The sequence below is a fragment of the Embiotoca jacksoni genome, unplaced genomic scaffold (genome assembly GCF_022577435.1).
Source record: "Embiotoca jacksoni isolate LCO1_2020_lvr unplaced genomic scaffold, fEmbJac1.0.p SCAF_53, whole genome shotgun sequence".
Taxonomy (NCBI): Eukaryota; Metazoa; Chordata; class Actinopteri; family Embiotocidae; genus Embiotoca; species Embiotoca jacksoni.
In genome coordinates, this window is record NW_027185407.1 from 300236 (window position 1) to 327243 (window position 27008).

The following is a 27008-nucleotide window of genomic DNA, read 5'->3' on the forward strand; positions in this document are numbered from 1 at the left end:
CCCCTCCCCCCTCCCTCCCCCTCCCCTCCTCCCCCTCCCTCCTCCCCCTCCCCCTCTTCTCCCTCCTCCCCCTCCGTCCCCTCTCTCTACCCTCCCCCTCCAGATGTGGACAGCTGTGAGAAGTGGCTGAGCTGTAAGAACGACTTCCTTCAGAAGTACCAGCTCCAGGTTCTGACGGGACCTTCCCAGCTGCCCCTGCTCGTACCCGTCCGGAGGTCGTCTACAGCGCCGTCAACATCCAGGACGTTGAAGCTGCGTTAGGACGTACCGCTGGAGGGACGCCAGCGGGCCCAAAGAGCGGCTGGACATCTACAAACCCTCGGCCCGGTTCTGTATCCGCTCCATGCTGTCCTACGACAGCAGCACGTTGGCGGCGCAAGCACTGTTGCTACGAACGACCAGATGAGGCTGAATCACACGGGGGGAAAGGAGCCGGAGCTCCGAACCTGATCAGCACCGAGTTCTCCCCCGAGCTGCACCACAAGGTGGACGTCCTGCCCTGGATCCTCTGCAAAGGGGACTGGAGCCGGTTCCACTCGGTCTCCGACCCTCCGCCCAACAACGGGCTGGGCTGCACCCAGAACCCGGCAGAACACGTGTTTCAGGTGGAGCTGGAGGAGGCCCGTGAGTACTGACACCGTCCACCAGGAGACGGAGAGACAGACAGGAGACACCGAGATGATGAAAGACAGGACACGACTGGACGGAGACGTCTGAAGTTCTAGTGTCAAACCTCTATGATTTATTATCAGTGTGTGTGTGTGTGTGTGTGTGTGTGTGTGTGTGTGTGTGTGTGTTTGAGTGTGTGTGTGTGTGTGTGTGTGTGTGTGTGTGTGTTGAGTGTGTGTGTGTGTGTCTGTGTGTGTGTTGTGTGTGTGTGTTGTGTGTGTGTGTTTTGTGTGTGTGTGTGTGTGTGTGTGTGTGAGTGTGTGTGTGTGTGTGTGTGTGTGTGTGTGTGTGTGTGTGCGCGTGTGTGTGTTTGTTTGGTGTGTGTGTGTGTGTGTGTGTGTGTTTGTGTGTGTGTGTGTGTGTGTGTGTGTTTGAGTGTGTGTGTGTGTGTGTGTGTGTGTGTCTGTGTGTGTGTGTGTGTGTGTGTGTTGTGTGTGTGTGTGTGTGTTTGAGTGTGTGTGTGTGTGTGTGTATTTGTTTGAGTGTGTGTGTGTTTGAGTGTGTGTGTGTGGTGTGCGCGTGTGTGTGCGTGTGTGTTTGTGTGTGTGCGTGTGTGCATGTGCGCGTGTGTGTGTGTGTGTGTGTTTGTTTGAGTGTGTGTGTGTTTGAGTGTTGTGTGTGTTGTGTGTGTCTGTGTGTGTGTGTGTGTGTGTGTGTGTTTGAGTGTGTGTGTGTGTGTGTGTGTGCTGTGTGTGTGTGTGTCTGTGTGTGTGTGTGTGTGTGTGTGTGTGTGTGTGTGTGTGTGTGTGTGTGTGTGTGTGTGTGTGTGTGTGTGTGTTTGAGTGTGTTTGAGTGTGTGTGTGTGTGTGTGTGTGTGTGTGTGTGTGTGTGTGTTTGAGTGTGTGTGTGTTTGAGTGTGTGTGTGTTTGAGTGTGTGTGTGTGTGTGTGTGTGTGTGTGTGTGTGTGTGTGTGTGAGGAAGGTGAGCGTATTTATTGGCCCATGAACTTCTAATTAGTAAATAAAAAGTGAATAAAGTGTCCTGGAGTGAACATCTGTCCACATGTGGTCCTGGTTTGGGACTCTGAGCTGCGTCTTCCTGTTTCGTGGTCCACTGAGGTTGAACACTTCCTGTTTAGTAACACTTCTTATCTGCACTCAGTTTTCTGTTGAAGAGTCAAACTGATGAAACGTTTTCGTCTGCTGCTCGTCTGTCCACAGTGTCCCGGTTGGACTCGTGTCTTTTCAAGCCATCTCTCATCTGTCCGTCTCACATATCTGACAGGACACATCACACGAAAAACTAAAAAACACACCGATGGGATGAAATGTGAGTCAGTTGTTAACTTGAGTTCATCTGTAATGAGTTGTCAGTTATGTCTGTTAGCTGGTTAACAGACGGAGTTCTACTGACGGAGGAAACCTTCAGTGAACCACCTGAACTGTGTCGCCGTGGCAACAGGCTTCTCCAACATGTCTCTCAACTTTTTGATCAACCCTCATTTTTATTACGAGTGATGAACAGCTGTGGATCAATGGATTGACAATAACTATTGATTAAATGTAGAATTTAAAAGGTAGATCAGCCGCACATGGTGGATACGACAACTGATCCTTCGGTACCGTCGATAGTCTCCAACTGCTGTTAAAGGGAGAGCAGCTCCACACACGATTTTACATGATCCAGAACCCGCAGAACCAACACAACCAGCAGACCCAACAGACCCAACAGACCCAACAGAACCAGCAGACCCAACAGACCCAACAGATCCCACAGACCTCACAGAACCAGCAGACCCAACAGAACCAGCAGACCCAACAGACCCAACAGACCCAACAGAACCAGCAGACCCAACAGAACCAGCAGACCCAACAGAACCAACAGATCCCACAGACCTCACAGAACCAGCAGACCCAACAGAACCAGCAGACCCAACAGACCCAACAGAACCAGCAGACCCAACAGAACCAGCAGACCCAACAGACCCAACAGACCCAACAGAACCAGCAGACCCAACAGAACCAACAGATCCCACAGACCTCACAGAACCAGCAGACCCAACAGAACCCGCAGAACCAACAGAACCAGCAGACCCAACAGAACCCACAGAACCAACAGAACTCACAGACCCAACAGAACCAGCAGTCCAACCTGTGCACATTAAACAGTGTGGAAGCATTTAAAGAGAAAAACCACCGTTGTTGTTTGTGTGCTGGCGAAGCTGCATTGGAACCATGTGTTCTCAGGAATGCGTTCTCTCGGTACCTCCTGGATCTTCAGCCCGGCGCTGACTTCACAGGTTCAGTTACGAGCTCTGGGATAGTTTCAAAGCTTTAACAGAGGCTGGAGGCCAACACAGCAGCTCCTTCTCGCACCAACATTTGGTGTTTGGAGGCAATTTCACAGAGAAACCTCGTTTAAACATGTTAGATAGAAATAAAACAACGTTATCATTCACACGATTTTGCTGTAAAACGTTCTCAACGTAGAAGCTGCAGTGTGCCGTGATAACTTCACATTCTTCAAACAACAAGCAGGGAGAATAAAACTTACATCACCTGCCTCCATCACCAAAATCTGCCAAGACTTTGAAGTAGTGCATGTGCCTCAATAAACACATGAAACTACACGCAGCCGTGATAAAAGACAGCTGGTGAAGCTCCTGCTCTTCAGTTACTGGCTCTCTTTTTGATTTCTGAAATTCAATAACAGAGAAATTCAAGCTCGTGTATTTACACCAACAGACTGTTTCTAAAAGAGTTCGTAGTTTCAGGTCTGTAAAATGGTTCTGATCCAGAAGTGTCTTCAGCTGCAATACCACTGAGTGCCACTAGAGGTCGGCTCCAAAAGTGTTGCAGTCAGGTAGAGTCACTTATCAAACTCTCTGTCCTCTATGTGTGTGTGTGTCTCTGTCTGTCTCTGTGTCTTCAGGACACGTCCTCCCAGAGTGAAGGAGGACTTCTGTTGTTCCTCCTGATTAAACCTTTTGAACTTTCACATCCTGAAAGAAACGCAGAGAACAAACAGAAGAACAGATGATCACACACACACACACACACACTCAAACACACACACACACACACACACTCAAGCACACACACACTCAAACACACACATACACACACACCACACACACTCAAACACACACACACACACACACACACACACACACTCAAACACATAGAGAGGAATGTGTGTTTTATGGCTGTCGGGGGGGGCAGTAAATAGTGGCCTGTTATGGTGTGTGTCAAACGGAGAGCTCAGCACCAGATGTCTGATTTCACAACACACACACACTGAGAGCTGTAAAATCTGTCTGATGAAATGTGTGTGTGTGTGTGTGTGTGTGTGTGTGTGTGTGTGTGTGTGTGTGTGTGTGTGTGTGATTCATCGTCCAGCCGGTTAAATGCTGACGTCACAATAATCAGGTGAATGAAAACATGAATCTCTTTCTGTCGTGTTTGTTTGTGTTGAAACTCAAACATCTTCTAACGGCTCGGCTGATAATCCATCCCGACAGGAGGAGGTGAAAATTCCCAGCATTCCCTGCAGAGCCTTGAAAGCTAATATTTGGGAGGTTTTATTCTTTCACTGAGAGGAGCATCATCTGTTTTTATTCAATTTAAAACGTATGCAGTGAAGATCTTTATGTTGTCAGGTTCTCCTGAAGAAGTCTTCGGTGTGTCTCTTCTCCAGAGCAGCGCCGGGGAAAACGGGTGTTTTGGTGCGACCTTTGACCCTTTCAGGAGAACTTCATCGTACTTTGAAGCAGCTCAGTTTCACACGCATATCTTGTCCTTTGGTGATAATATGACGGGAGGACCATCAGTGAAACACATCAACACAGCTGACATGATTATTATTATTTCTTAACTACAGCAGGTGTTGCTGCTTCTTTTGTCCTCTGGTTGTCAGGAGCTGTTCTGCTCTCCTTCACCCACCCCCACACATCACAGGCTGCAGCAGTGGAGATGTAAACCGCTTTGAAACAACACTGACACCTGGTGGCTGTTCAGATACTGCATCAAACCAAATGCAAAATACCAAAGACGAGGTATTTACTCTGACGTGGAATCATGAAAAAAATGGAGCTGGTCTTGCGTTCTGGTTATGATTTGATTATCTCCTCACTTTAATGTTGAAAATGATCTGTTGTAAAGATATTACTGTATGTTAAGAGCTCTGAGATGACGTATGTCGTGATTTGTTGCAAAATAAATCAAATTGAACAACTGAGTTCAATTGAAATTGTATACACATTAATTACCTGTCAGTATTTAAAACATTTATTTTGTTGAATTAAAAAGGATCGTCAGGCCCCAGCGAGGATCGAACTCGCGACCCCTGGTTTACAAGACCAGTGCTCTACCACTGAGCTATGGAGCCAATCGATGTCGGCCGCGGCAATAGTTTCGCTTTTATTCATGTTTCGGGACTTCCTGTTAAAATGAACGGTGCGTATAGCGAGTAGTAACTCATTCTTTTATGTGAGACTGGAGACGAAAGGAAAGGAGCTCTCAGCCAGCTGTGTTGTAGACGGAGGACTTCATGGAGAGCAGACGACACCCTGTCTGTGATCATCCAGTTACTGTCGTCATGACTGGATCTTAGACAGAACCGTTTGGAGCTTGTTGGACTCGGGCTCCTGCTGGTACAAAGCTTTATGTGTCAGCCTCCAGTCCTGCCTGTTCTTTAATGAGGCAATAGGAGAAGATGTCAGGCTTCAAGATATTTATTTAACAGCAGCAGAATAACCAGTTTACAGAGCTCTGGGTCCAGACTATGTTTCCCTGACCGCAACAGAGTATGTGTCAGTTCATGAAGTCTGAGCTCCTGACTTTCCCTGACCATCTTCTTATAGTCCAGACACCAAAAAGTCATGTGTGTTGATGTGTCCTTTGTTGGTTGGTGGAGGTGGTGGTTGTCTTCCTTCACACCCTGGAGTCCTCCAGACAGTCTGTTCCTGTTTATGCCTCAAAGAACAACAGTATGTGACCCCAAAGGTTGCAGACCTCCTCCTGTGACCTTTTGGCTTGGCCCAGCAGTATCACTCTCATTCACAAACACAGCCTTTCCTCTACACCTTCATTCACCACCTTTCCTCTACACCTTCATTCACCACCTTTCCTCTACACCTTCATTCACCACCTTTCGTCTACACCTTCATTCACAACCTTTCGTCTACACCTTCATTCACCACCTTTAGTCTACACCTTCATTCACAACCTTTCGTCTACACCTTCATTCACAACCTTTCGTCTACACCTCCATTCACAACCTTTCGTCTACACCTTCATTCACCACCTTTAGTCTACACCTTCATTCACCACCTTTCGTCTACACCTTCATTCACAACCTTTCGTCTACACCTTCATTCACCACCTTTAGTCTACACCTTCATTCACAACCTTTCGTCTACACCTTCATTCACCACCTTTAGTCTACACCTTCATTCACAACCTTTCGTCTACACCTTCATTCACAACCTTTAGTCTACACCTTCATTCACAACCTTTCGTCTACACCTTCATTCACCACCTTTAGTCTACACCTTCATTCACAACCTTTCGTCTACACCTTCATTCACAACCTTTCGTCTACACCTTCATTCACAACCTTTCGTCTACACCTTCATTCACCACCTTTCGTCTACACCTTCATTCACCACCTTTAGTCTACACCTTCATTCACAACCTTTCGTCTACACCTTCATTCACAACCTTTAGTCTACACCTTCATTCACCACCTTTCGTCTACACCTTCATTCACCACCTTTAGTCTACACCTTCATTCACAACCTTTCGTCTACACCTTCATTCACCACCTTTTCTCTACACCTTCATTCACCACCTTTCGTCTACACCTTCATTCACCACCTTTAGTCTACACCTTCATTCACAACCTTTCGTCTACACCTTCATTCACCACCTTTCGTCTACACCTTCATTCACAACCTTTCGTCTACACCTTCATTCACCACCTTTAGTCTACACCTTCATTCACAACCTTTCGTCTACACCTTCATTCACAACCTTTCGTCTACACCTTCATTCACCACCTTTCGTCTACACCTTCATTCACAACCTTTCGTCTACACCTTCATTCACCACCTTTCGTCTACACCTTCATTCACAACCTTTCGTCTGCACCTTCATTCACCACCTTTAGTCTACACCTTCATTCACAACCTTTCCTCTACACCTTCATTCACAACCTTTCCTCTACACCTTCATTCACAACCTTTCCTCTACACCTTCATTCACAACCTTTCGTCTACACCTTCATTCACAACCTTTCGTCTACACCTTCATTCACAACCTTTCGTCTACACCTTCATTCACCACCTTTCGTCTACACCTTCATTCACAACCTTTCGTCTACACCTTCATTCACCACCTTTCGTCTACACCTTCATTCACAACCTTTCGTCTACACCTTCATTCACCACCTTTAGTCTACACCTTCATTCACAACCTTTCGTCTACACCTTCATTCACAACCTTTCCTCTACACCTTCATTCACCACCTTTAGTCTACACCTTCATTCACAACCTTTCGTCTACACCTTCATTCACCACCTTTCCTCTACACCTTCATTCACCACCTTTCGTCTACACCTTCATTCACAACCTTTCGTCTACACCTTCATTCACCACCTTTAGTCTACACCTTCATTCACAACCTTTCGTCTACACCTTCATTCACAACCTTTCCTCTACACCTTCATTCACAACCTTTCCTCTACACCTTCATTCACAACCTTTCGTCTACACCTTAGGATTAATAGTTGATAATACGATCTATATATAAGTAATATGATATGGCATATATATATGTTGTATTATTGTAAACATAACCTAGCAGAGAATCGCACAAGCTACAGTTCTCATCACATTTTCAGAATCAGGTGCTGTTAGATTAGCTGTGTTACGTAATCACTGATCACGTGTCTGTTTTCTGTTTTTCTTTTGACCTTTGAACCTCGAAGTTAGTGCAGTGAGAAGTCCTCCATGAAGTTTTACTCTGACTAGTCGGAGTAAGTTTACTGATATAAAGTAACACGAATAAAAACCTTTTCATCAGAAGTTTCTGCATCATCTCAACGGTTTATGAAACAGACATGAACTGGCTTCTTGTGTAGATGGTGTCAGATGTCGGTCTGTGCAGTAAAACCAGGTAAAGGTTAAAAAGCTTTTATTAAAATAATTTCCAAACACATCATTCAGCTGTTATGAACATTCAACATGTCTGGTTTCTCATAAGTCAGAAGAATATTATTATATTTGTGACTTTAACAAATCAAGAATCTATTAAACACTCAAGTCTACAGTGGAAAAGTGAATCTCTGCTATAAACATGAGCCTTTAATGAGATGATGTCACGAACTGAAGGTCACGGTGTCACAACAGTCACACTTCTGCACCGTTTTCTACTAAATTCCTTCCTTTGTTTTTTTATTGTGAAAATACAGAAAGTTTTCATCACATATCTGCGGCTGATGTTTTATTATCCGTTTCCTGTTGTTAAATCTGGATGTTCATACGACAGTTCTGGTTCCTGATCTGTGACGGGTCCGTCAGACGTCTCCAACGAGGTCCGAGTTGCCGCAGATGACTCCGGCGTCTTCGTAGTGGGCGCAGTTGTGGACGCCGACGCCGGCGTGCGTGCAGTCCAGCAGGCTGGACTCGGTGCCGTCACACTGGACGTCGTCCAGGAGGATCCGCAGGTTCCTTCCTTCGCCGAACTCAGAGTTCTTGGCGGCCTTCAGAGCGTGCTGGAAGCCGAGACGGCGGCAGACCACGCCGGCGTTGTTGGTGGTCCAGAGGTCGTCACACACGGTGCCCCACTCCCCCCCGACGTACACCTCGACCCGGCCGCGGTCCGTCCGGCCCTGCTCGTCCCCCGCCAGCCTCAGCGCTCCGTTCTGCAGCTCGGGAACGCTCTCCGCTCTGGACTTCCCCTTCCGGCGCCGGCCCTTCCTCCGGGAGCTCCGGGGCGGTTTGGTCGTGGTCGGTTCCGGCGTGGTCGGTGTCGGGCCCAGTGCACCGAGACGATCGATGAGCTCCTGCAGCCAGTCGTGGGGCTCCGAGGGATCGGGCTCCGGCTCGGTTTTACTCGGTGGATCCAATCCGATTAAAGCTGGAGGAGCGATGAAACATCATGTGACCAAACAGGAAGAGAAACAAACGGAGGAGACGGATGTGATCGGTTCTGGAGGCGGACTCACTCTCCTGAGGGACAAACTGGATCAGGTGGCTCTTGACCCGGACGGGAAGCGGGTCGTAACGACACTGTCGGGGTGGAGCTCGTCTGGAAACAACAAACACCACACGGACAGTTAACCTGCTGAGGACACGCCCACAATGCTGCATGACGCCCCGGTGCATGATGGGTCGCGCTGAATGCTTTAAACCGCTGCAGCTGTTGTGACTCAGAGAATCAGAGAAGCTGCAGCTGCTGGTTATTCAGAGAAGAAGAGGAATTAAAACCTGAGGAACAACTGCATCTCTAAAGTTCACTCAGTGTCAGAACTGTTCTGAAGTCAGTTCATGTGAAGTGTTCTGATTTCATGTGAAGTGTTCTGATTTCATGTGAAGTGTTCTGATTTCATGTGAAATGTTCTGATTTCATGTGAAGTGTTCTGATTTCATGTGAAGTGTTCTGATTTCATGTGAAGTGTTCTGATTTCATGTGAAATGTTCTGATTTCATGTGAAGTGTTCTGATTTCATGTGAAGTGTTCTGATTTCATGTGAAATGTTCTGATTTCATGTGAAGTGTTCTGATTTCATGTGAAATGTTCTGATTTCATGTGAAATGTTCTGATTTCATGTGTGCAGCTGCTGGTTGTTTGATTGATGTAAAACAGAAATGGGATGTTTCTCTTTTATCCAGCTGACAGCAGCTGTAGAAGTGATCAGAACGACTGACAGACGTTTCACCGCTGGGTGTTTGTTTAAGGCTTCATGAAGGTTGTTGAAAGTTCTTCTCGGTGATACTTTTTTAAAATTATTTTAACATAAATGTTCTGAAAAGACTCAAATTGATCAGAAATCCAATCAATCAGTCTCAGTCCTCTTTATGAAGACGTAGACGTACTGAATCCAGCAGTCTGGTAATCGTCCGTCTCTGCAGGGTTTCAACAATCCTTCAGTTTGCAGAAGATTTTTGCAGAAATTGGCAAAAATTAGCAAATTGAGGACAGAAAGAATGTCCTCATCTCTTCCAGTGAAAATAATCAGACTGAAGATCGCAGAAATTGAAGGAATCTCCTGAGATCTCATCTTTTTGTTTTCTAATAAAAGAACCAGAACTATGATGGAGAACCGACCGGCTCCATGAAGTCTTTTAAATAATATGAATTCATGTTATTTAACTGCATTAGATCAAACGGACTAAAAGCCTGATTCTCATCATAAGCCTACATTTCCGATCAACCTGGGGTTGAAGGTTTTTTTCCTGTTTTGTTTTGATGATGATGATGATGATGATGATGATGATGATGATGATGAAGAGCAGCTGACTGACTGAATGAGGAGTTCATTGTGTCGGTAAAGCAGAGGTTTTGTGCTGTAATACCTTCAGCAGAGCTTCAGGAAATATATTCCAGAGATCATTTGAATTTTTATGAACTATTGCGAAACACTAAATATGTATTTAACACTGAACAGCCGAGAAAACAGAAACAGATTTAAGGTGGCGACAGTCCCTTCCTGTGTTCACCAAGTGTGAGTGACAGCTGCCATCACGGTGACGCTACACGTCGCTCAGAGGAACCAAACATATGTCATGAATTATGAACAGATGTGTCATTTCCAAGAAACAGAAGCAGCACATCCTCCCTCCATCCAGAGAGCAGTCAGAGGAAACACCTTTCTTCTCCTAAATCAAAGAGGCGCCTCACCTGGACGGGTCCACAACCTTATAAAGGACCCCTGAAGGCGACGTGGCGCTCGGGATGCCGGTGGACATGAAGTACAGCTCGCCTGCAGACACACAGGAGGACACGTTTCAGAGGTCAACCAGAGGTCAGAGGGAGCAGAGCCGGTCGGAGGCTGAGAGGTCATCACCAGCTTCGTCCTCAGCGAAGGAGATGATGTACTGGTGGTAGTTGTTGATGAGTCCGGGGAAGGCGCAGGTCCGACCCATCCCCATGCAGATCTCGCTGTAGCTCCACGTCCCTGAATCCCGGTCCTCCCGCAGACTCATCAGACGCCTGCGGCACACAATCACAATCCAGATCTCCACTTCTATAGAAAGGTTCCCTGAGTAAAGATGCTTTTATTTTGAAAGGACGTCCCAGGTTGAGCCTACCCGCTCATGAAGTCTCCGAATATGTACATGCCGTTCAGATTGGGGTGTTCGCAGCCTCGGTACACGTAGCCACCCGTCACCGACTTCCCCATCCGGTGAGGATACGCGTAGATCGGCAGGACGTCGTCTGGGAGGAGATCAGAGGGTCAGTGGTGGTGTTAAGATCCGTTAAGATCCCTTAAGATCCGTCAAGATCCGTTAAGATCCCTTAAGATCCGTCAAGATCCGTCAAGATCCGTTAAGATCCGTTAAGATCCGTCAGGACCCGTTAAGATCCGTTAGGATCCATTAAGGTCTGTCAAGATCCTTTAAGATCGGTCAGGACCCATTAAGATCCGTCAGGATCCGTTAAGATCCGTTAGGAGCTGTTAGTCTGTGTCCTGGTCTGTGGTGTCTGGTAGGTGGTCTGTGTTGTCTGGTCTGTAGTCTGTGGTCCTGGTCTTGGTCTGTGGTCCTGGTCTGTGGTGTCTGGTAGGTGGTCTGTAGTCCTGGTCTTTGGTCCTGGTCCTGGTCTTTGGTCCTGGTCCTGGTCTGTGGTGTCTGGTAGGTGGTCTGTGGTGTCTGGTAGGTGGTCTATGGTCTGTGGTCTTGGTCCTGGTCTGTGGTGTCTGGTAGGTGGTCTGCGGTCCTGGTCCTGGTCTTGGTCTGGTACCCAGCGAGCTGTTGGCACACATCTTCTTGTCGTAGCAGGAGAAGCCCTCCTTCGCCCTCCAGCCGTAGTTCCTTCCTTTCTCGATGATGTCAATTTCCTCGAACTTGTTCTGACCCACGTCCCCACAGAAGATGCGACCTTTGCCCTCTCTGGTGTGCGGGTCGCCTCGGTCCACCGAGCACCTCCACATGTTGCGGACCCCGTAGGCGTAGACCTCCGGTCGGGCTCCTCGCTCGTGGACGAAGGGGTTGTCGGAGGGGATTCTGTAGAGTGGACCGCGCTCGTTGTTGTTCACGTCGATACGCAGAACTTTACCCAACAGAGCGGACCTGGAGGAGACGGCGAAGGAACGGAGCCTCGTTACTCTTCAGGATGGAAGACCGAAGTGTCTCGACTTCCGTGGCCTCCTTACCTGTTCTGGGCGTTCCCGTATTTCCCAAACGGATCTCCGGCCATCCCTCCATCACCTGTGAAGACGTACAGGAAGCCGTCGTCAGCAAACAGCAGCTGGCCTCCATTGTGGTTGGACGCCGGTTCATCGATCTCCAGGACGACTCTGGACAGAAGGAGGACACCAGAGATAAAAGAGACACCAGAGATGAGAGAAGAGACACCAGAGATGAGAGAAGAGACACCAGAGATGAGAGAAGAGACACCAGAGATGAGAGAAGAGATGCTGCGTACCGCTCTGAGGTGTGATCCACCACATTCATGTCGTTGGTCGACACGTGGAACTCGCTGATCCGGATCCTCTCGTCGAAGCCGACCTCCACCGAGTAGTACACGTACAGCTTCCTGTTGTACTTGTACTCGGGGTGAAAGGTCAACCCCAGGAAGCCCCTCTCGTCGCCCTCCCAGGACGACGTCAGAACCGCCTTGGTGATGTTCAGGAACGGCTTCTCCAGCTTGGACCGGTCCGGCAGGTACGTCCACACCAGGCCCACCTGCTCTGCCACGAAGAAGCGGTGCGTGCCGTCGTTGGCGTGCACCATGGCGAGCGGGTTGCGCAGCCCGTTGGCCACCTCCTCCAGACACAGCTGCAGACATCCCTCCGAGTCCGACTGGACCCGGCCCAGGTTCTGGGAGAGCTTGCGGTTGCTGAGCAGGTGAGGGTAGCAGTAGTCGGTGTCGTCCAGCTCCAGGTAGCGACACAGACGGGTCCGGTTGTCTCTGACTTTGGCTACGTGAGGGTCGTCGGACAGCAGAGGCAGCGTCAGGTGACACTTGTCCCACAGCTGGGAGCAGTAGTCGGGACAGAGACCCGGGACGGTTCTGACCGGGGTGCTCGGGTCCTCGGCGTCAAACAGGTGAGCTGCATACGGAGAGCACTCCTAAAGGTCAGAGGTCAAGAGGACAGTGAGCGCTCTTTAAACTGGGTTTGTTGGACCAGCTGAAGCACAAGAACCTCTGCAGTGATGTGAAGTCGTGTTTGCTCCACTTTTAACTCGTTTTGTTCTCCACCCGTCAGTAGCTGCTCACTGCTGCTGGGGACCAAAACAATGAGCCCAAACAGGCTGAAAGTCTTTGTGAAAGTAAACTGCACTGTTGACTCTTTTCTCATCGACGAGTCATTTCAAATAATAATTCTAGCAGCTTTAACAAAGATTCAATCTAAATATTTGATAATAAGAATCGGTCAAAATGCTTCTCCATCATTAAGAATACGTTTTGTGTGTATTTATTATTTATTCATATTTATTAGAAAACACTGAGAGGACGTTCCTGTAAACAACCAGGAGACTCATCAAGACAAAAACATGAACTTTATAACCGTCATCTCGTATTCTTGATTTTTTTTTGGTCTTTGGTTCCGACTGTACTGGATTTATTTTGGACCTGTTCCAGCCGACCTTTGTCCGTGCATGCCTACCTGGCAGAGCAGCTCCAGGACGAACCCCGCACAGCTGGCGAACCCGTCCTGATCCAGCTTGTTCATGACCTGGTAGTACCTCCTCATCAGGTCCTGGTCCTTCTGGTGGTCACAGCAGCCGAACTCCTTGTACATGACGCAGAACTCCAGCTCCCTCTGCGGTCGGAAGGGCGGCTTGAAGTCCAAACACTGCGGGTGAAGCGTTACAGGTGCGACGCAGACAGTCAGGATGAACACGGCACCGAGCAGCCGAACCGGGACCCTCCCAGAACCCCGCTGCATGCTGGCTGCGCTGGACACCATGGAGGAGAAGCTGAATCCGGAGCGGCTTCCTGTGTGGACTTTGCTCCGGTCCTCCGCTTCATCTGCCTCTGACGTGGTGTCCTCTGTCAGCCCGGACCGGCTGTCGTCGGGAGCCGTGAGGTCGGTGTGAGCCGCGGGCCGCCGCCGCCGCCGCCATCAGCTCCCCCGGTACATCCGCACACACCGAGCCGCCGACCGAAGCTGCTAACTATGGCGGAGCCCCCGGTTGAAGAGCCCGACCGACACCGAGCACCGCGTCCGGTCAGGCTGCGACCTCTACAGGACGTCGCGCGCTACAGCCGGGTTTGGGATGCTTTTTCTCATTTCAAACTTTATGGAGAAAATATGAAATTATACAACCGAGCAGAGATGTTCTCAACACAATGATTTACAAAGACACAAAAACATCCCTTAAAATAGAAACGAATCATCTGAAGCAAGAGGAGACTGACTGGTTACCATGACAACACCGTTTTGGTCAGGTGAGCAGTACACTTTTATTTGTCCAGATAAAAAGGATGTTTAACAAATGAAACGTAGTATGTATGAAAGTTGAGGAAAAGTCGTAACTTTTTCTACTTTTGAGTTTGTCTGCAGTTTGTTTCCCGGCTGAGCAGAGTGCAGTGAAGCGCTGCAGGCGACTCACTTTATCGGCTCCTGACATGCACTCATTTTCTTTAAGTCTTTACATTTTAATACTTTTATTAGATCATCTTGATCATACTTTTTTGTTGATATTTACATTTTGTGGGGCGACGTTCCTTCAGTTTGGGTATCGGCAGTTAATCAGTCGGATGGAAATCACATGACCTGCTGGGTTGTGGATAAAAAGGGCAAAAAATGACATTTAATTCAACGTCAGAACCTCGTTTTCATCGCTGCTCAACAACAATCAATGAACCGTCACTTACAGACTGAACAGTGCAATTTTATACAAGTTTATTTTTGCATATTTTGGGATGTCTGCAAATAAATCAGGTTGTAGGTGTCTGAACTGTTTTGGCTGCTGGTTTTCGACGGTGGTATAAAATGTCTCCTGCTGTGCGTCACGTCTCCACAGCGTCACCGTCACCGCTCCTCCTCCTCCTCCTCCTCCTCCCGCTGTCTGCCGCTCCGTCGTGGTACCCGGCTGCCGGGCCTGCGTCTGTCCTCCGCTGGGAGGAAGGTGTTTCTGGGAGGCTCTGGCCCGGACCCAGCACCTGCCTCACGGTCACATTCACCCTGGAGGTCCGGAGGTACCGGCAGCAGGCGGCCCGGTCCTCCTCAGACACCGCCTCCACCACAGAGCCGTCCTGCGGGGACGCCGCCGGGCCGCCGTCTGTCTCTGGAGCGGCGTGTCCCTCTGGCGGCGGGAGGATGCGAGGCACGGCGTGGTAGAGGAGGCGGCTCTGACCCGACATCACCATCATGTCTCCACTGTGCATGTACATGGCGGTGGGCGGGTCCCGTCTGCAGGCTCCTCCCAGCAGAAAGACGGCCGACTGTCCAAAACTATCAGAAAAGACAGCCAGACGATGAAGACATTTCCTTCCCGTAATGCAACAGCCTGACCTGAAGGCACCGCTCGACCTCACCTGAAGGACAGCAGCGGTCGGGTGTGGTCCAGTTCGGACTCGTCCACGTGGATCCCCAGAGAGGAGTCGGACCGGTAGAAGTTGAGGATCCCGGCCTCTGAGATGAACCCGGGGAACCCGCAGACGGCCGTGACGTGGGAGGACAGCAGGTGGAGGTCCGCCGGGAAAGGAGAGCAGCTGTCGGCCGAGTACGTCTGGGAACGCAACAGAGAGGTCAAAGGTCACAGCTGGGCCGTTACACAAGACGAAGGATGAGAGGGCGTCACGTGAGGCAGGACGTCCTCCTTCCGACACGTCCTCCCTCAGAGGACGGACGACTTGCGTCCTTTTAAAACGATGAAGTAGTTTGAGAAGTGACAGATTGTTGTGATATATTATTGTAAATGTAATAAACTGAATGTTTGATCAGACTGTTGGTGCTCGTATCTGCACGTCCTCCCCGTCCTCCACGTCCTCCACGTCCTCCCCGTCTTCCACGTCCTCCCCGTCCTCCCCGTCCTCTCAGTGACCCGGTGTCCTGCTCACCTTGGTGTCCCAGTTGTAGTGATATCCCAGAGTGACCCAGCGCAGCCGCTCCAGCAGAGTCTTCGGGTCTCTCCGTCCACCAGGAGGACGTCTGAGGAGGAAACTGACTTAGAGAAGCTGCTAAAACACATGAACGTTTTCTCGTTATGGAGAAATAAAGTCCCACCTGAGGCCGTGGACGCTCTTGTCCCAGATGTCCCGGGTGTCTGAGGGGGACATGTGCATGTCCAAGTTGCAGATGTTGGGTTTCTGAGTGTAGGTCTTCAGACACTGTCGGACCCAGTAGGGCTGCGAGCTGCGCAGGAACGGGTTGGAGATGAAGACGAAGCCTGGAGGGAGGAACAGGAGACCAATCAGAGGACACACGGGACTCGTACCCGAGTGTCCCGGAGACTCGTACCTGGGTGTCCCTGCAGGCTGAAGGCCCTCCAGTCTCTGACAGGCTGCAGTCCAACCCGGGCAGCGTCCACATCACTCACTGCTGCAGGGTGCAGTTTGGCTGCAACCACCTGTCAGTACACACACACACACACACACACACACACACACACACACACACACACAGAGATACACACACACACACACACACACACACACACAGAGATACACACACACACACACACACACACACACACACACACACACACACACACACAGAGATACACACACACACACACACACACACACACACACAGAGATACACACACACACACACACACACACACACACACACACAGAGATACACACACACACACACACACACACACACACACACACACAGAGATACACACACACACACACACACACACACACACACAAAACATAATAAACATAATAAACTTATAATAAACATAATAAACATAATAAACTGTTCTAGTGAACATAATAAACATAATAAACTTATAATAAACATAATAAACATAATAAACTTATAATAAACATAATAAACTGTTCTAGTGAACATAATCTGCACTAACTTCTAAATAAAGCTGTAATTTAAATCCTTTTATCAGATAATACTTCTGACACGTTCTTGTTTTTACTTATTTCAGTATTTAACACATTAGTTTAGTTCATGACGTCACGTGAACTGCCGTGTCCCCGTCATGCGCCACTCACCTGCTCGCTCGGTACACCTGAGGAGAAGTCGATGACGTCACTGAAGTCCGGCGGAGGGACTCTTCTCTTGTAAAACTTGAATATTTTTCGAAACGCGTCTTCCCCACTCTCCACCATGGAGACTGCCATCTTGCCCGTGACGTAACTGAGCATTAAACTGACGTCAGTTCCTGAGTTGTTTTTTTTTGTTTTGTTTTTTTTAATTTTTTTTTTTTTTTTACTACATTATCCAAATAGTTTTAAACAAATTTAGAGGAGTAAGATTGAAAGAAAATACAAACACGTGTCGAGAGTGGAGCTCAAAGCTATTTTTCGTCCTTTTTTTTTTTTCCTGTGACGGTTATGAACCGGGTTTCAGTCACGTGATCACGTCACAGAGGAAGAAGCATGGCGGCGCCGACGAAGAAAGTGTTCGAGGTGTTCGTGTCTAAAATACCGTGGACGGCAGCCGGCAGTGAGTACATGAAACACCTCAAACTGTCCTCCAGGTCTAACTTCAGCGATCAAACACGCATGTAGCCCGTCACTCTGTCTGTAGACGTTACGTAGCGGCAGTCTGTGCACGTGAACGCATCATGGAGTCATTTAATCGGCAGCCTGCGACCTTCAGGGCCTTTTAACGAGCCTTTTAACTGCTGCTTGTCTTCCAGAGGAGATGAGGGAGTACTTCGGACAGTTCGGCCTCGTCAAGAAGTGTCTTCTGCCGTTTGTAAGTTGTATTCTGATCTGTTCTTCAGTCTGCACATGAACAACCCAGGAAACACTCAAACGACCCTCCGCTGATCTGATCACTCCTACTTCATGTTTGCATCCAGAACCTGATTCTGCTCATTTCTTAGGAAATCATGAGCCTGTGATCTCAAGAATTAACACAAATTCAAGCAATCTCTGCAGCAGCTTGTAATTTTGCAAAATTCCTGCAATTTTTCTGCAAAAACTGTCTTGAACAGAAACTCTGCTGAAAGTTTTACAGCATAAAGTCTCCTTTCAAAATAAAACTGACTTCGTTACCAAAGACAACAATCAGCAACAGGAAGGGTTGAACATTTGGACCATGTTCAATGAGTTTTGTCCACTTCCAGCTGGAAGAGACTGAACTTAGTTTGAGTGCTGAATGTGATTTAAAGCCTGTAAAGCTCTTATTCTGAAGGCAGATGTGTTCTTTGTTCGATATCCATCACAGACGCTCTGTTCTGGAAAGATTCCTCACTTGAGACTCTTTTGATCCCTTTGAGCCCCGTGATGCTTCTCTAAGTTCAACACATTTTACTGCAAAAGACTCCGAAAATTACGTCGTTGTTTTTAACAAATTCAAACATTTTTGATCAAAACATTCACAAAAAAATTATTTGAAATCCTGGCGGGTCTGTTTTGTTCCACAGAGCTGCGCTGCTGTCTAACTATTAAAATGCACTGAGTGAAACGACAACAGTATTATTATTAACCACAGTTGATCATGAAACACCTCCACACATTAACGACACTGACCAGTGATGAACTACGTCTGTATTTACGTCTGTCTCCACCGAGCTGAACAGATGAATGTTCGACCGTGTTGCTCTTCCAGGATAAAGAAACGGGTTTCCACCGAGGTTTCTGCTGGGTCGGCTTCTCCTCGGAGGAGGGGCTGAACAACGCTCTGCAGAAAGACCCTCATGTGCTGGAGGGAGTCAAGGTAAGAGCACAGAGGGGTTGTGGGTAATGTAGTCTTCATCAACACAACAGCAGCTTGACTTGCTGAAACATAACATGAGATAAACGTCTGATCTTGTTGTAACCTGTCAGGTAGAAAGTAATGCTCACTTTTATTTCCTTTCCTACTTTTAAGTATTGCATTTATTTTATTACTCTATAAAATAACACTAATGACACTAATGAAAACACGATGATTTTTAGACACGAATGAAAACAATGATTCTGACACACTGATCCTTTAAGATGATGTAATTCAATTCAATTCAATTCAATTCAATTCAATTTATTTCTATCGCGACAAATCGCAACTCAGGTTATTTCATGGCACTTAACACATTGAAGTTCTTACAGTTGAACTTTACAACATTATACAGAGAAACCAACAATTCATCAATTCAACAATTCAACAATTCTACAATTCAACAATTCATCAATTCAACAATTCAACAATTCATCAATTCAACAATTCATCAATTCAACAATTCAACAATTCATCAATTCATCAATTCAACAATTCATCAATTCATCAATTCATCAATTCATCAATTCAACAATTCAACAATTCATCAATTCATCAATTCAACAATTCATCAATTCATCAATTCAACAATTCATCAATTCAACAATTCATCAATTCATCAATTCAACAATTCAACAATTCATCAATTCATCAATTCAACAATTCATCAATTCATCAATTCAACAATTCAACAATTCATCAATTCATCAATTCATCAATTCAACAATTCAACAATTCATCAATTCAACAATTCATCAATTCATCAATTCAACAATTCAACAATTCCCACATAAGCTAGGAGGGAAAAAACTCTTTAAGGGAGAAAAACCTCCAACAGAACCAGGATCAGAGGTGGGCGGAGCTTCTGTTAACAGAACCAGGATCAGAGGTGGGCGGAGCTTCTGTTAACAGAACCAGACTCAGAGGTGGGCGGAGCTTCTGTTAACAGAACCAGACTCAGAGGTGGGAGGAGCTTCTGTTAACAGAACCAGGATCAGAGGTGGGCGGAGCATCTGTTAACAGAACCAGACTCAGAGGTGGGCGGAGCATCTGTTAACAGAACCAGACTCAGAGGTGGGCGGAGCTTCTGTTAACAGAACCAGACTCAGAGGTGGGAGGAGCTTCTGTTAACAGAACCAGGATCAGAGGTGGGAGGAGCTTCTGTTAACAGAACCAGACTCAGAGGTGGGCGGAGCATCTGTTAACAGAACCAGACTCAGAGGTGGGCGGAGCTTCTGTTAACAGAACCAGACTCAGAGGTGGGCGGAGCTTCTGTTAACAGACTCCTGACGGACTCCTGATGACATTTTCTGAATCACGGTGGATAAAAGTCTTTCAACAGAAGGACTGCAGACGTGACTGAAACGAGATGACGTGTCAGGAAGCTGAAACTCTTCTGTATGTTTTACATGTGAACTGATGATGTTTTCTTCCAGCTGCAGGTTCAGAGGAACAAACGTCCGCTCGCAGGACCGAAGAAAGACTCTGAGTATGACTGAAGCTTCCTGGACGAGAAGATGAAGACGTGCTGTTTGTTTTGTTCTGATGTGTCAGCTGTTTTCATCCCAGTCTGGTTGTTTGCCTCCAGTGGATTTGGAGCTCCTCTCGTTGTTTTAATGGGTTTATTTATTGTCAGCAGTGTTGCTGTACTTCCTGTAGTCATCCACCATCAACAGATCATCGCCAGCTTGAACAGTTCATGAAACCACATCTAATTCCCAGTAAATGTCAATAAAGACAGCGTTTGATTCCACTGCTTTATTGTTGTATTTCATGTACATTTATATCTGTTCATTGCACCCTTGTGACTAACAATATTCCTGAAGTGTAATTTGTTTGCCATTTAAAAGATGACATCACAAATTAAAAATGATCCATCTCTGCTTTCTGATATCAATCAACCACTGAGCAGAAATGAACAAAGAAAGGAAGAAGTAAATATAAAGGAAGGAAGGAAACATAATACATACATTAATATACAAGTAAATACATGAATACATAAATAAATAAACAGGAAAGTAAATAATTAGAATTATTATGAAGATAAATGCAGATGCAAATGAAAACAAATATTGAATGCCAAATTTATTGTAATTAATAGCTACGTTTATTGTTTATATTAATTTTGAGTATTTCTGGATAATTAATTCATATATTATTTGATTTAGTGAGTTTCAGTCTGATTTTGTGAAAAGAGATTCTGTCTTTAAAATCTATGCGGCCTTGCAGTGAACATCTGTGACGCATGTGTAAAACGTCATCGCAGTCGCCGGAAGTGTAGTTTTAAATCTCGTGAAACGGCAACAATCAGCGCAGACGCGCGTGCCGCCGACAGAATGACGTCCGGCTGTCGCGTGGGCTCCGGAACACGTGACGTCCGGCGGCCTCCGTTAACCACAATGCTTTGCGCTCACGTCGAAAACTTCTGACGAGGTCAAAATAAAACCGGTAACAGGAAAACGGACAGTCGCGTGAGGCGGCTCGGTCCTTTGAACGTGTTTACGTCAGTGACCGGCTCGGCGCGTGCTGACGGTTTGACCGGAGTCCGGTGAGTCTGTTACCGAACACGTAAACGAGGTGTGACGGTCACAGCCACCGTACAGGGAACACGACCGGCTACCGGGAGGCTCCGGGGAACACGACCGGCTACCGGGAGGCTCCGGGGAACACGACCGGCTACCGGGAGGCTCCGGGTCTCCTTCCTCCCCGCCACGAGGACTTCCCGCGGACTTTACCGGGGCTCGTGCCTCCAGCTGATCAGGGTGAGTGCCGAACTGCACGGTGGGATCAGCTGATCTCTGACGTGTTGTGTCTTTAAAGTACACATCAGAGTGTCTGCACGAGCCGGACAACTTTTAATTGATCGTTACATGATGACACGTGACTGATTTCATCTGGAGACTAAAACGGACCTTTATGATGTCACGAGTGACGTCAAACGACAGGAAGTTCATTAAAGAAAGTCTGTAAACAAACTGGAGTTGTGTCGTGGAAGGACACGGCGGAGACCAGATCTTCATGTTCATGATATCAATGTGGGGTTCGTGTTTTTAAGACTCCCTGCTGCTCTGATTGATTGATGACGCGCTGCTCTGATTGATTGATGACGCGCTGCTCTGATTGATTGATGACGCGCTGCTCTGATTGATTGATGACGCGCTGCTCCAACAGCACATCTGCAGCAATGAAACCCTTTGCAGTTGTAAACCTGTAATTACACAGGAGGAGTGTTGTTTCATTTTATAACGACAAACATGTTCAGGTGTGAAACGGTTTGAGACGTCATCACACTTGGGGGCGTGGCCGCCGCACTTGGGGGCGTGGCCTCTACGTGCACCTGGAGAGCTCATTGTTTAATGTCTGCATGTCCTGCAGCATCACGGGAGTGTGTGTGTGTGTGTGTGTGTGTGTGTGTGTATGTGTGTTATAGTGTGTGTGTGTGTGTATGTGTGTTATAGTGTGTGTGTGTGTGTGTGTGTGTGTATGTGTGTGTGTGTGTGTGTGTGTTATAGTGTGTGTGTGTTATAGTGTGTGTGTGTGTGTGTGTTATAGTGTGTGTGTGTTATAGTGTGTGTGTGTGTGTGTATGTGTGTTATAGTGTGTGTGTGTGTGTATGTGTGTTATAGTGTGTGTGTGTGTGTGTGTGTGTATGTGTGTGTGTGTGTGTGTGTTATAGTGTGTGTGTGTTATAGTGTGTGTGTGTGTGTTATAGTGTGTGTTATAGTGTGTGTGTGTTATAGTGTGTGTTATAGTGTGTGTGTGTGTGTATGTGTGTTATAGTGCGTGTGTGTGTGTTATAGTGTGTGTGTGTGTGTGTGTGTTATAGTGTGTTATAGTGTGTGTGTGTGTGTGTGTGTGTGTGTGTTATAGTGTGTGTGTGTGTGTGTGTATGTGTGTTATAGTGTGTTATAGTGTGTGTGTGTGTTATAGTGTGTGTTATAGTGTGTGTTATAGTGTGTGTGTGTGTGTGTGTGTTATAGTGTGTGTTATAGTGTGTGTGTGTGTGTGTGTGTGTTATAGTGTGTGTGTGTGTGTGTGTGTGTGTGTGTGTTATAGTGTGTGTGTGTGTGTGTGTTATAGTGTGTGTGTGTGTGTTATAGTGTGTGTGTGTATGTGTGTTATAGTGTGTGTGTGTGTGTGTGTTATAGTGTGTGTGTGTGTGTGTGTTATAGTGTGTGTGTGTGTGTGTGTTATAGTGTGTGTGTGTGTATGTGTGTTATAGTGTGTGTGTGTGTGTGTGTGTGTGTGTGTGTGTGTGTGTGTGTTATAGTGTGTGTGTGTGTGTGTTATAGTGTGTGTGTGTATGTGTGTTATAGTGTGTGTGTGTGTGTGTGTTATAGTGTGTGTGTGTGTGTGTGTGTGTGTGTGTGTGTGTGTGTGTGTGTGTGTTATAGTGTGTGTGTGTGTGTGTGCTGAATGCTCCCTGATGATGGAGGGCTCTCATGAGTTACTCACCCTCCAGCTGCTGAGTCAGGTGATCAGTGTGTTCCTCTGGGACTTTAACAACCTGCATGTCAGAACCCCTCCAGCACATTTACACTCCGTTCAATCGGACTGTTTTTAAGCACCATTTTTAAGATGTTTCTTTGGGTGGACTTTGACCCCCAGGCCCCTGTTTGCTCAGAATGACCTCTGACCTCAGTGACCTTAGTTCTGATGTCATGCTCTCCACTGTCACGGTGCAGTTTTCAACCGCAGTCTGTATATAAAAGTGTTCCAGGTCTGAAAAATGGTTCCAATGCAGAAGTGTCTTAAGCTGTAATACACTAGAGTGCCACTAGAGGTCGGCTCCAAAAAGCCAGATCGGTCAGATCCACCGCTGGCTCCTCCCCCAGCTCGTCCAAATATGGTCACTTCCTGCTCCAAACCGCTCCGAACTAACAAGATGGTGACGGACAGAATCTGAACTGGAGGATTCATAACGTTCACAAACCAACGATGACATCACTGATGGATGATGACATCACTGCTGGCTGCTGATTGGTTTACGTCCACCTGTCTCCTACCTGAGGATATGCAGTGTTTTTCTAAGTTTTCACTTTCATCAATTCATGACACATTTCTGTCGTTGTTTCTCTTTTCTCATTTATAACCTGTTACTGTGGGACTCCACTGTAAGGTCTGACTCCTTATGCTCCGCCCCCTTCCTGCAGCGCCCCGATGGCTGGTCGGCTCCTCAGAATCTCCTCCCTGGCCACGGCCGTGTTCGCCTCCTCTGGGTTTTACCTGAACAACAGACCGCTGGACCTCAATGACCTGAGCGTGATCCGCTTCGGACGAGCTGCAGCCACCGTGAGTAACTTCAGGACTCCCAGATACTCCAGTCCTCCATCGGTCATCAGCAGGAGGGTGGGGGGATGATGGAGGAGAGCATGGATGTTGTTGCCATGGGGATGTATATTGAAGAAGGCCTGCACTTTTTCAACTTGAAGAGTTTCTAGACACGAGTTTAATGCATCACCCCAAAAAATATAAAAAAAATCTGATTAAAATGACAGTTTTACATTTCAATTGGAAATATAGCAAATCCTTCAGAGAGAGAAACTCCTCAATGGACCTCCTCATCACAGAACCTTCACAGAACCTTCACCATCACAGAACTGAACCTTCACAGAACCATCACAGAACCTTCACCATCACAGAACTGAACCTTCACCATCACAGAACCTTCACCATCACAGAACCTTCACCATCACAGAACCGAACCTTCACAGAACCTTCACCATCACAGAACCTTCACAGAACCTTCACCACCACAGAACCAAACCATCACAGAACCTTCACCACCACAGAACCGAACCATCACAGAACCGAACCTTCACAGAACCTTCACCATCACAGAACCTTCACAGAACCTTCACCACCACAGAACCAAACCATCACAGAACCGAACCTTCACAGAACCTTCACAGGTGGAAGTTCTGTCTGCTTCACCTCGTTGTTTGGTTCTGAACCTTTGAGCCGCCTCTTCATCGTCCACTTATCTTAAAACTGGTCCTGCACACAATATTTGCACTTTTCTTCTCCACTTTGCAGCAGAAACACTTTCTTTAAATGTCTGTCACTAATTTATTATATATTTTTTTGTATAAAATGTTCCAACTTTTGAACCTGCCAACCACATTCAAGAAATGTATTTGCAGGCTCCAGTGTCCTGCTAACTGTTTCTAAAACTTCGTACTCGATAACACCTCGCTGCTGCTGTCATAGTAACTTATTATTATTATTATTATTATTATTATTATTATTATTATTATTTCACCTGTGATCATATCAAATACTGGACTGGTGGTCAGAGGAGCAGGTGAACTGAGCTCACCTTGATTCATGCTGCAGGCTGCTGGTGGGAGTTTCTGTATCAAAACAAATAAACCTGACATGGTTGAATGTTGTGATCAAAGTCATGACTGTCAAATGTTGCCACTGGATTCAGCTTCAAACAGCTGACTGGACATCTCCACCTGTCAATCATCCATCCTGACATGTCATTTAGAACCTTATAGTTGAACATGTTTCTGTTCCTTTCCTCTTCTTATTAAGGTGTCCGTGTCCCCAGCTGGTTGCTCAGGTGTTTGACGTGTCCCTGTTGTGTTTGTGTGCAGACGGCGGTCATCAGCTTCGACTACCTGACGGCGTTCAGACATGTTGAATGTGGAACGGAGGAGTACCGGGCGCTCAAGTCACAGGTAGATCAACTCTTCTGATGTTTTCTAATGAGCACGGTGAGGTTTGACTCGGAGGACGAGGTGCAGGTGTGCTGCACTGATCGCACCACAGCTGTAACAGCTGCTTCTTCTCTTCATGTTGTTGTGAACTAGCTCTATGAAGGCAGTGACTAAAGGAGTGTGACTCACCTGCAGCTGCACCCCGCTGGTTCATCGGTTGGTTTTTGTGTGAATTAACACAAATCAAATTCAGCTCTGAAACGGCTGAAGATCAGCAAACAGTAAAATGAGGCTCAGAACATGGACGCCTGTCTTTTACTAACACCAATCAGTTCATTGCAGGACAAAGCCTGGTTTGAAAAAGGACTCTGAACTGTTGTTGTGTTCAACATCTCACGTTGTCATGTTGTCGATGTGAGTTTTCAGTTCAGTCGCTGACCAATAGTTCAACATCTGGAGAAAAGATTTACACCCTAGAAACAATCTATTTGCCATTTTAGTGCAGTTGAATCAGTCACTCTTTAGAGTTGGCTATGACCTGCTGATTAGACGTCCAGTCCCTTTTGTTTTTATTTGTGTTCTCTGCCAACCTCTGAGGGAAATAACTCATAATTGAGCTGCTGTATGCTGCGATGTGTTCGATAACTGGCCTCCAGCGTTGCTGTGTGATGCTGACAAGTGTCAGTGGGTTGATATCGCAGTTTGGAACTGGTGTTACAGAGCTGATAGTGGAAAAAGAAAAGTTTGGTATGCTGTGTAAATGTAAATAAAAACAAAATGTGATGATTCACAAATCATGTAAACTCGTATTTAATTGAAAATAGACCATAGAACATATCAAATGTTGAAACTGAGAAATGTTATTGTTTTATAAGGATATCTTCTCATTTTGGACTTTGATGTCAGCAACACGTCTCTATAAAGTTGTTCCAGGATCATGTTCACCACTGAGCTGCAACAACTCTTCTTTTAACAACACTCTGTAAACGTTTGGGAACTGAGGAGACCAGTTTCTGGAGTTTTGAAAGTGAAATGTGGTCCCATTGTTGCCTGATAGAGGATTTCAGCTGCTCAACAGTTCAGGGTCTCCTTTGTTGTATTGTTCATGTCCTGATGCTCCAGATGTTTTCAATGATTGACAGGTCTGGACTGCAGGAGGCCAGTTTATCAGCGGACTCTTCTACTAGAGAACCATGCTGTTGGAATACGTGCAGAATGTGGTTGGACGTTGTTCTGCTGAAATAAACAAGACCTTCCCTGAAAGAGACGTTGTCTGGATGGCAGCATACGTTGCTCCAAAACCTGAATATATCATTCAGCAGTAATGCTTCCTTCCAGATGTTCAAGCTACCCATGCCATGTGCACTAATGCATCCCTGTACCATCACAGATGCTGGCTTTAGAACTGAGCTGATAACAAGCTGGATGGTCCCTCTCCTCTTTAACCTGGAGGATGCAGCGTCCATGATTTCCAAACAGAATCTCAGATTGTGATCCATCAGACCTCAGGACAGTTTTCCACTTCAGGGTTGTGAATAGTTTGTAGTTTCACATGACGGGAAGACTGTCGAGCAACATACATGTTATTATGAACCAAACATGTTTGTAGGAAAATGCCAGCAGGAGGATGCAGGTAACCGCAGTAAATGTCAGCTGGTGTGTGT

At 46.8% G+C, this 27008-nt stretch overlaps 5 protein-coding genes and 1 non-coding gene across 8 annotated transcripts in view; 3 read left to right on the plus strand and 3 right to left on the minus strand.

The window, feature by feature from the left end:
* Positions 1-861, plus strand: part of ism2a (isthmin 2a) — a 5156-nt gene extending 4295 nt beyond the window's left edge. The window contains 5 exon segments of the mRNA XM_069172438.1: positions 104-177; positions 179-211; positions 213-257; positions 260-379; positions 381-861. Coding sequence (XP_069028539.1) covers positions 104-177; positions 179-211; positions 213-257; positions 260-379; positions 381-635 — 527 coding nt within the window. The 3' untranslated portion in view covers positions 636-861.
* A 4062-nt stretch (positions 862-4923) lies between these two features.
* trnat-ugu (transfer RNA threonine (anticodon UGU)) lies at positions 4924-4995 on the minus strand. Its single transcript has one exon. It is a non-coding gene; the product is annotated as a tRNA-Thr (tRNA).
* A 2791-nt stretch (positions 4996-7786) lies between these two features.
* Positions 7787-14091, minus strand: hhipl1 (HHIP-like 1). Its single transcript, XM_069172436.1, has 9 exons — positions 13445-14091; positions 12259-12905; positions 11987-12130; positions 11575-11903; positions 10923-11049; positions 10679-10824; positions 10513-10594; positions 8837-8919; positions 7787-8748 (listed from the first exon to the last, which is right to left on the minus strand). Exons 1-9 carry the CDS (start codon positions 13745-13747, stop codon positions 8186-8188), a joined length of 2424 nt encoding a protein of 807 aa, XP_069028537.1. The 5' UTR covers positions 13748-14091; the 3' UTR covers positions 7787-8185.
* A 571-nt stretch (positions 14092-14662) lies between these two features.
* On the minus strand, positions 14663-17122 carry alkbh1 (alkB homolog 1, histone H2A dioxygenase). Its single transcript, XM_069172437.1, has 6 exons — positions 16966-17122; positions 16247-16355; positions 16013-16175; positions 15847-15937; positions 15322-15515; positions 14663-15238 (listed from the first exon to the last, which is right to left on the minus strand). The coding sequence occupies exons 1-6, from the start codon at positions 17116-17118 to the stop codon at positions 14794-14796; spliced, it is 1155 nt and encodes a 384-aa protein (XP_069028538.1). The 5' UTR covers positions 17119-17122; the 3' UTR covers positions 14663-14793.
* A 211-nt stretch (positions 17123-17333) lies between these two features.
* Positions 17334-20432, plus strand: slirp (SRA stem-loop interacting RNA binding protein). 2 transcript variants are annotated; one of them, XM_069172473.1, is made up of 4 exons: positions 17334-17419; positions 17616-17674; positions 18533-18640; positions 20116-20432. In XM_069172473.1, exons 1-4 carry the CDS (start codon positions 17353-17355, stop codon positions 20176-20178), a joined length of 297 nt encoding a protein of 98 aa, XP_069028574.1. In that variant the 5' UTR covers positions 17334-17352; the 3' UTR covers positions 20179-20432. The 2 variants fall into 2 exon arrangements, with proteins under 2 accessions (XP_069028574.1, XP_069028575.1); XM_069172474.1 differs by having other exon boundaries at positions 20122-20432.
* An 809-nt stretch (positions 20433-21241) lies between these two features.
* adck1 (aarF domain containing kinase 1) overlaps positions 21242-27008 on the plus strand; it is a 48673-nt gene continuing 42906 nt past the window's right edge. The window contains exons 1-3 of one of the 2 annotated variants that reach the window (XM_069172463.1): positions 21351-21441; positions 23833-23971; positions 25282-25365. In XM_069172463.1, coding sequence (XP_069028564.1) covers positions 23840-23971; positions 25282-25365 — 216 coding nt within the window. In that variant the 5' untranslated portion in view covers positions 21351-21441; positions 23833-23839. Of the gene's footprint in view, positions 21442-23832; positions 23972-25281; positions 25366-27008 lie in introns of both variants that reach the window. The other variant, XM_069172465.1, reaches the window with a different exon arrangement.